The 9762-nt window shown below is 35.8% G+C and overlaps 1 protein-coding gene across 1 annotated transcript in view; it reads left to right on the top strand.

The window, feature by feature from the left end:
* LOC124372371 (mediator of RNA polymerase II transcription subunit 25-like) overlaps positions 1 to 9762 on the top strand; it is a 42897-nt gene that overhangs the window by 6700 nt on the left and 26435 nt on the right. The window contains 6 exon segments of the mRNA XM_046830756.1: positions 1042 to 1140; positions 1234 to 1364; positions 2932 to 3020; positions 3023 to 3150; positions 4139 to 4191; positions 8373 to 8592. Coding sequence (XP_046686712.1) covers positions 1042 to 1140; positions 1234 to 1364; positions 2932 to 3020; positions 3023 to 3150; positions 4139 to 4191; positions 8373 to 8592 — 720 coding nt within the window.

The raw sequence follows: 9762 nt of genomic DNA, 5'->3' as shown, positions 1-9762 counted from the left end.
GCAATCCATGTTATTACTCAGGTTAAGACAAACATATTTCACCATATGAACATGGGTCTCCGATTCTTGGTTTCCCATCTGTCTGTTTGTATATGCTTTTTGTAAAAAAATAATATTTTTTAAAAACTAATAAATTAAATTATACTAACTTATAGGCATAATAACAAGGCTAGTTACTGAAAAATATCATAAAGTTAGTTTTAGTGTTTTAAAAAATGATGGCCATTAAAACTTTTAGTATCTTAAAAACTAGAATTTTATCTCAAGAATTGCAAGAATAACAGTTTTTATAGGATTTTTTCACTAATCTAATGACACCAAAAAATTATTTTAAATTGAGTAGTAAATAACTGATTTAGAGCAGATTTTACTGTGAAAAGACATGGCCCTCATTGAGGTTCTCAGCGAATAGCCAACAATAAAAAAAATTGAATTACTGCAGCTTTCAATTATTGGAGACACATGTTCATGTGGTGAAAAATATGTTTGTATTGACCCTGAGCAATATCGTGATATACATCTTTGTCCAGAGACAATAGTTAAGGGATGCACATTAACTATCACTGGAAATTATATATGACAGTTTACCCCCACTTGGTGAAATAAATACATTATGTATAGTGATAGTTTATGAGATGTACACTAACTTGTAACTGGAAATTATATTTGACAGTTAAAATGTCATATTATTGTACTCAGTTTTGTACAAACTTATTTATTCTGTAATTTTTTCATTGTAATCTTAGTTTACCCCATCAGATCAATGTGAACATGTTTGCTAATGTTTGAGCCAAATCCCATGTATTGACATGCACCATCATCAAACTCAAATTTGCTTTTATAGAAATTAAGCTTTATACCAAATGTCCAGTCTATAGATCTATACTTCTATCCTGAGGTGTTGTGAGGACACTGGCAGACAGAAATATTTATTTTGCGGAAGGCTAATATTATTGGATAATTGAGTGTGTAAAAAAATGTGTACTATTGAATTGAATACGATGACAAGTAGTGTATAGCATATGTGTGTGTGGTGTGTAGAGCACCAGCACCCTCTACGGTATTGTCACGTACCAGGCAGCAGATTGCCTGCCCAGTCTCAGCAGTGACACCTACGGACCCTACACCAGTCCACAGAGAGTGCTCATGATGCTGGATAATTGAGTGTGTAAAATGTGTACTATTGAATTGAATACGATGACAAGTAGTGTATAGCATATGTGTGGTGTGTAGAGTACCAGCACCCTCTACGGTATTGTCACGTACCAGGCAGCAGATTGCCTGCCCAGTCTCAGCAGTGACACCTACGGACCCTACACCAGTCCACAGAGAGTGCTCATGATGCTGGATAAAATCGGAATGGAGTAAGTTTATTGTATTCCCGATATAAATCTGTAGTCTGTAAATCTCTGTTAACTGTGGGGAATGAAATTACATAAATCACTGTAAAAATTTGATAACTTTTCATTTATCTATATGTGGTGGAATAAAGTTATTTATCATCTTTATGTGATCAACTGCGCAGAATATAATCCCATAAAACTAGAGGGTTATGTGACTGCCAGAACCTTTCTAAAGGCTCACCGTCGCAAATGGGCACACATATTAACCTGTTTGCAACCACATTTCATCCGAAAAATTCAATTCAGTATTTTGAAAGTATTTAACCTCCCCAGCAATAAAAGTTAGTTGTTTTGAAAAGGTACGCTCTTAAACTTACCCTTGTAACAAAATATAACTTTTTGTTGATTTTATAAAATAATGACTATTTTAAAACATCAAGTTGTCCATATAATACAGTGTCCAATAAGATTCTTATTTTAAGTACAATAGGAATCATTAGCTATTTAAGCCTCATTGTGGAAAACATTTAACATTTCTCATCTTCAGGTAAGAAATGTTAAATGGTTTCTTCTGTGGTTGAAATATGTTAAGATTTCAATTGTGTTGCAATGTTTTGATGTAGACTTTAAAACTTAGAAGATACTGACTGTGTGAATATGAGAACTGAGGTATTTAAATTATTTACTTTTTTATTTCCAATGACAATGATTCCAGAGTGTACAGTAATTGCTGCATTGCTTGTGGTACTGAAAGGACATTTTAGAGTAGCTACAAACTGAACTGCTCTTTGGATTGGATAATTAATAATTAAGTTAGCTAAATCTTCCTTCTGCTTATCTCAATAAAAATATTTTACTATCAAGACTGAAGTATTTCAGTACAATCACCAGTTCTTTTTTTTCTAAATTTTGTGATCCATTGAGTTGTTTCTTTACTTCTTATTAACATAAAAAGATTTAACGTATAATTTAAAATATTCCAGTTAACATGTGGTCATGAACTCAACAGAAGTCTTGAATACAAATGAAAAAGTTGTTCTTGAAAAAACTCAAACACATGCCGGAGTGTCAAAGTGATCGGAGCAAGTACCTACCATATTGTTGTAGAGACAAGCATACTGTCAACACATCCATAAAGTAACACAACCCATCTGTGACAGTGAAAGAATAGAATAACTCTGTATTGTTTATCCAATCTTTCACTGTCACTGATGGATTGCTGACATTTTAATTTCTGGATGTGTTATCATTGCGCTTGATCTCTACAGTAACATAACTGGACTTGCTCCAATTACTTTGGAACCTTAGGCATTTGCTTGAGTTTTTTCAAGAACAACTTTTTCATTTGTAATCAAGACTTCTGTTGAGTTCATCTCGACAGATTTATTACATTTAAAAGACCTTTTTGAATAAATTAACCTTATGCCTCAAAAGGTTTTTTGACACCCAATGAAGAAGTTAGATTCCGATACTCAAAATTTAGTGTTCTGATTATATAATATTAACAACTGAAAACGTTGAAAAGCCAGTTATGCTATCAAAATGACAAATAATGAACAAAAAATTTGACTTCTCGTGTTGTGTACAGGTTTGTTGGTGGGAAAGGAGAGTCTCATGCTAATATTGCGGAAGGCCTGGCCACCGCGCTGCTGTGCTTTGAGGATCTCCAGCCCAAGCGGATGCCAACGCAGTGCCTCAGAAACACTGCATCCTGGTCTGTAACTCCCCACCGTACATGATGCCGGTCAGGGAGACACCCGCCTTTGATGGGCACAATGTGGAGCAGCTGGCTTCAGTACTTAGCGAGGTTAGTAATACACAACGCAGTGCCTCAGAAACACTGCATCCTGGTCTGTAACTCCCCACCATACATGATGCTGGTCAGGGAGACACCTGCCTTTGATGGGCACAATGTGGAGCAGCTGGCTTCATTACTTAGCGAGGTTAGTAATACATAAAAGCAGTGCCTCAGAAACACTGCATCCTGGTCTGTAACTCCCCACCATACATGATGCTGGTCAGGGAGACACCGCCTTTGATGGGCACAATGTGGAGCAGCTGGCTTCAGTACTTAGCGAGGTTAGTAATACACAAAAAGCAGTGCCTCAGAAACACTGCATCCTGGTCTGTAACTCCCCACCATACATGATGCTGGTCAGGGAGAACACCGCCTTTGATGGGCACAATGTGGAGCAGCTGGCTTCAGTACTTAGCGGCGTTAGTAATACACACAACGCAGTGCCTCAGAAACACTGCATCCTGATCTGTAACTCCCCCACCGTACATGATGCCGGTCAGGGAGACACCCGCCTTTGATAGGCACAATGTGGAGCAGCTGGCTTCAGTACTTAGCGAGGTTAGTAATACACAAAGCAGTGCCTCAGAAACACTGCATCCTGGTCTGTAACTCCCCACCATACATGATGCTGGTCAGGGAGACACCGCCTTTGATGGGCACAATGTGGAGCAGCTGGCTTCAGTACTTAGCGAGGTTAGTAATACACAAAGCAGTGCCTCAGAAACACTGCATCCTGGTCTGTAACTCCCCACCATACATGATGCTGGTCAGGGAGACACCGCCTTTGATGGGCACAATGTGGAGCAGCTGGCTTCAGTACTTAGCGAGGTTAGTAATACACAACGCAGTGCCTCAGAAACACTGCATTGTGAGTTCGTAATCTATTTACAACGGAAAACTCCAGATTTACTGTTTATTTCTAAATTTGTCAAAGGGTTAAAAATAATTAATTCCTAGTTCACTGTTTATCTGTATAATGGTTTATATTTGATTCCAGAGGAACATCCATCTGTCCATTTTGTCCCCTCGTAAGATTCCAGCACTGTTCAAGTTTGTACGAGAAGGCAGGTGGTGATTTGCCCAGTCAGAACCAAGAACTATGCCAAGGATCCTCGCCATCTGGTACTACTCAAAAGGATACAGGTCAGTTATCATCCGGTATTCTTCCACTGTCACTGAAGTTTCAATATATTAAAACCAGCAAGACTCACTTAAAATGGAACACTGGAAAAGTTAAAACATTTTTTAGGAGTATAAGTAGAAAGGGGAAAAAAGGAACAAAATATGAGAAGAAAGAGAAGGCAGGAAGGTTCAGGAGTTATCTTTTTTGCATCCAAAGAGTAAGACCCAAACTTATTAAAAAATTTTGATAGTCATGGAGATTAATACTTAATCTATTGGGGAACTTGCCCGAACGTTACTCGTTGCCGGCGAGCACAACCGAATAACGTTCCCTGAGCTCTAGTCGTGCTATTTTTAGACGCTAACGAACACGTAATTGTTTGTTTTTTTTCCGCTAGATTGTAGTTGTGTCCTGCATCCATGTAAGCACTCGTTGTGTTTCATTTTATTATGTTGGCACACTGGAACCACAACTAATAACTTGTTTTGTTATTGTTTACATTTTACCATGTGCTCAAGTTTCGTGACTTCAACATTCTGTACATCGTGTTCTCACCGTTTTGTGTTTAACTGGTTTCAGTTGCTGAATGAGTTTTTTAGTTTTTAGTTCATCTGCTAAATCATGGAACAAGACAATTTGTGCATTTTAGAAGTAGATACATATCTACTGCAATATATTTTATGTATCTACTACAATATATGTTTACTGTATTATTTATTTAAAACATTCAAATTGGTTTTATTTCTTATTTATCAAGCACTGGTTTAGTAAGGTAAATACAACTTTCAATAAATTTTCACTTATTAAAATACTAAACAGTTCCAAAAAATTTAGTTTTTACAATCCTTTGGTTAACCCTCTAAGTGACAAGCGCCGTCTGAGACATATGATTCACGCCGCCGCGAAGTGGCAAGCGCCGTCACAGCCATCGCTTCTGATTTAACCCTGGAACTGGCCATCATTTTTCCCAAAATGGCAGGCACTTTTTGGTGATTTTGTAAGGGTTTTTGTATTTTAATCACTGCTCATCTATTTTTTAAGATAAAAACATTTTTAAAAACATCAATGTCTTTAGAAATAAATGCAGTTTCCCAAAGAAATATTAAAGGTTGAATCATTTAATGTATTTTTATTTTTTTACAGATTAACGTAAAAATATTAGTAAAGAATAAATTTTTCTCAAAATGTATAGCACCCTCTCAGGTAATATGAAAGTTTTTAGAATAATTCTAAAAATATACAAAAGTTTGCTTATATACCTCAATTACAAATTACAAAAAAAAATATTTAGGTAAAAGAAGTTTATTGGTACTTTTGAACAATATATCTATAAAAACTACAAAATCTGAAAAAAGTTCGTATAGCACTATTATGTATACCATTTTGACATTTTGGAATCTATTGGATGAACAAACATTTTTTTCTAAGAGATAAATATATTTAGAAGAGAAAAATATGACATTTATAGAAGTTTACATTGTATAAAATATTTTTATGTGGCAACAAACATTTTTTTAATTTTTACAAAAGTCAAAATTGTGAAATAAATGCCTAACTTTTTTAGCTAACAATTTTCTTTTTATCCAAATATTATTTATAAAGATAGTACGTTTATTGAAGTTTACAAAAATGTACAACAATGTATTTTTGTTTATATTATTTTTTTGTTAAAAAAATAAAACAAGCGATGGTCATAGAAATAAAACGCTAATACCTTCAGAAAAAGTAAAAAAAAAACTTTTTCACTTTTATAATAAATACCTTTGCATAAATTTAAATCAAAATTTAATTTTAATTAAAATTAAATTGTCTACAAAATTATAAAACACTGAACCTACGTGAACATAGGCTTATTTTCAGTTTCACAAAAATCCAACCTATTCCCTAAAACTTAACCTAACCTCTACATTTTTCACTTCACTAATTAAAAAAAAAAAAAAAAAAACAATAAACAAACTTTTATTTATACACACTAAATAACGAAATGTCTAAAATATCCTAATAAATAGCAAGCAATACACTAATACCGGCAATGGCGTAATAACAACAAAGAAATCAACATGGCAACCATGCGATGCGTTGTTCTTCTCTACTGGCTGAGTCGGTGATTGCGCAACAGAACAAAAATAAAATACTAGTTCATAGTCTTCGTTGTCTATTATACTGTTGCTTAGAGCAATTCTTCTTCTTTGTCTTGATATGATTTTCACTATTTCCAGACAACGATAAAGTAACAAAAATAACAAAATTTAATGAAGCTATTTTCGACGCATTAGGCATTTTGGGATTTTACAAAACACAAGCTTTTCAAACGCTTATTTTAAAAAACATTAATTTTCCTACTGGCTATTGAAAAGATGTTTCTGAAAGCCAAGAATACACTGTTTTCAATGACGACACTTACGATCGTGTAGAACGTAAACTCACGATAGGGAATTTTGACAAACATACGGTAATTTTAGCGTGTTCGGAAATTACGCAAACAAATGGCAATCGGAAAATGTGAACATCCAAGTTTAGAATTTTATAATGAAAGATTTAACTTAACTATAGAGCGTTTTATGGTATAATATGAAACCTTGAATCTTTATCTTTAGATTTACGTATGTTTTACTTCAAACAAAGTAAAAATAGACTTGCTGTGAGAGATCATATTACGACATAGTTAATGCGTCGAAAAATAGCTTAGTGCCATTTTGAAACTGTAGTTAATGCGTCGATAATCGCTTAAAGCCAGTTGCAGGGTTAAGGCTGTTGCTCCGCAACCGTCCATTATTTTTAGGCCTAGTTTGAACTATCGTATACTCCATGAAATTTCCTATACATATCATATAGTATAGTGTGTATTCATGTTACTAATGTTTGCTGGCTAAAATGAATCCAACGGTTTTTTGTTTGACCTGTCGGCAGACGAGAGAACAGCTGTCTACTCGTCTCGTCACTGTTTTGTTTGGCGACTTTGCGTACTGTTATTGTCAGTATATTATTGTTTATCGCGTTGTTTGTGTTACCGGTAATTGTTTATGTTTTTCGTTCATCATGGAAAATGTTGGAGTACTTTGGGATTATACCGACCACACCAGTATGAGGAACACAAACATATAAATTTATAGAAAAAAAAACATTATAAAACGAAAAAGCAAGTCTTCAATTACAAACTTACAATGATTATCAATTGTTAAAGGGTTTCCTGTGACGCCCAGAAAGCAGCAATATCAAGGATGAGTGAGTCTAGTGGATTTCCGCCTTCAGCAGCAACTGCCGACTGCCACGCATATTTTAGATGTAGTCAACTAGTCATGACCTTGTAAAAAAGAATGGCCCCCTCTTCGCTCCTGGGTAAATCCCAAATTCTCATAGTGTCACCCATCACTAATCTATTACACACACAGTAAAACACGGAAGTACAACAAAGCGACGCACTCGACAGACACTTCGGCACGAAAGTACAAGAATGCGGCGCACCAGCTGAACGGGCGGCGAGTCACGTTATCTACTAGACCGCTCGACTTTTGACCTCTGTCTGAGGATGGGAGGGGTTTGCGTTAAGACAATTCCTGTTTTATATTTACAAAATGTACTGTGCTATGACAAACTAAGCCACTATTATAGGCCCTACACTACTGGGAGGAAAAGACAAGCCCCTTCTAGTGACTCGGAGTAAAAAAACCAGTTTATACATAGATTTTAGGTTTTCCCATCTAACTTTTTTTGTTCTTGTAAATAGAAAAAAATGTATAAGAAGTACTTTGTTTAGAATAAAATTGTGTATATTTTGTGAATTTGACATTATTTTTTAGCTCCAGTAGTTTCAAAGTGACGGGACTTAACAATTATTTTTTCTAAAAAAAATTTTTTTAAAACATCTTCAATGATATTAATCTGAAAATAATGGTAAGGCACCAAATATTATATTTACTCTTATTCTATAGTTCATAAGGAAAACAAAAATATATAATGTTATGTTATCACTTAGATAATATTTTCTAAAATTAAGTTTAACGATCACGGCAATTTACCCGAAAACGGCCCTGCCACTGAGACCACAAATGACCTCCACTTACAGGGTTAAATAGAAATTAACAAATTTTAAACTTTACAAAATTAGGTTTTTGTTACGTAATGCAATTTCCGTTAACAATTTCTTGTTTGTGTGTTGCAGTCTGAAGGAGAGACCTGTCAGCCCTGGTCCAGGCCCCACTGCCCCTCACCCCTCCACCTTGCCCATCCCCTCCATGTCCTCACCTCTGCCCTCCACTAACAGCCCTCTGTCAGCACCGGCCCAGCAGCCTCAGCCCATCTTCAAGCCCACACAAGCCACACCTCAGGTAGCCATGCTGTTGTTCTGTTTAGACTGTACACGTTTGTATGGGAAAACATTGAAATAAACACTCTTGCTTGTAAGAACCGAAAATCATGCTTAACCCTCTACGGATAATTTTGGACTGAATATTTTAATACTTTTCTTTAAAATCTGATGAACAAAAAGGAATTATTGCCATGTGTCCTTCTGAGGAGGGTAGGCTTAATCACCTTTGTTTTCAACAGTTTCATAGCATTAAATGCGGCTGTCTTCCTGCCCCAGAGGAGTGTGTCCCACTCGAGCTCATTGCCCCAGTAATGCTTGTGGAAGTTAGCCTTTGTAGACTGTGTATTCTCTTGACTGCTGTATTTTGTTCCACTTTCAGCTACGACACAAGAGCTGCATATGTGACTATTGGTTTTATTATGGCTTCATAGATCCAGTATATCATCTTGGTTTACAGTCCCTATGTATATCCAAAGAGTCTTTGGCAAGCAACCAATAACTTAGTTGCTTTGAATAAAATGTTTTCAATACGAGGATTCCATGGGAGACTTGACCACTGTTGAATACATTATTCTACTACTTTCCACAACAGGTAGAGCTAATTCAAATTTTCTAGTGAAGTTATACATGTTTTTGATAGTGTAATCCTCAAACCCTCCCCATGACACCAGTTGCTAATAAAGTGAAGGGATTCTTGAGTAAGGCGTCCAAGGCATACCTTTATTCCTTCTGCTGACCATAAGTAATATGTCGTCAGCATTACATTTGCAGTTTTACACCCCTTTCTTCTGCTTCACACAAAATATCATTCACCACCAATCTCCATAAAAAGGATGTCCTCTCTTACTTTACAACTTTTTAAGAGGACTACAATCCACTTGATAGCATCTGAGGAAAACTCCAATTCTTTCCAGTACTGCTTCCATGGATTCGTATGCTATACTGTCTAAAGCACCTTCAATTTCCATAAATACATTAACTAGGGCTTCCTTTTCCTTGAAGGTATCTTTCACTTCCTCCACTAAACTGTGAAGAGCTGTAGTGGTTGCCTCATCTTCGACATATACATTTTCGACTGAGTGGGCAAACCGACAAGGTTTCATCCCTGTGTGTCTATATTTTTTTATTCACCGTAAAGGTTAGGCTGATCGGCCTGTACTACGTAGACTAAGACGAGTCTTTACATTTT

The sequence above is a fragment of the Homalodisca vitripennis genome, unplaced genomic scaffold, assembly GCF_021130785.1.
Source record: "Homalodisca vitripennis isolate AUS2020 unplaced genomic scaffold, UT_GWSS_2.1 ScUCBcl_3013;HRSCAF=8248, whole genome shotgun sequence".
Lineage (NCBI taxonomy): Eukaryota > Metazoa > Arthropoda > Insecta > Hemiptera > Cicadellidae > Homalodisca > Homalodisca vitripennis.
Note: the sequence above shows the minus strand (reverse complement) of the source record. Positions and strands in the feature narration are given on the sequence as shown.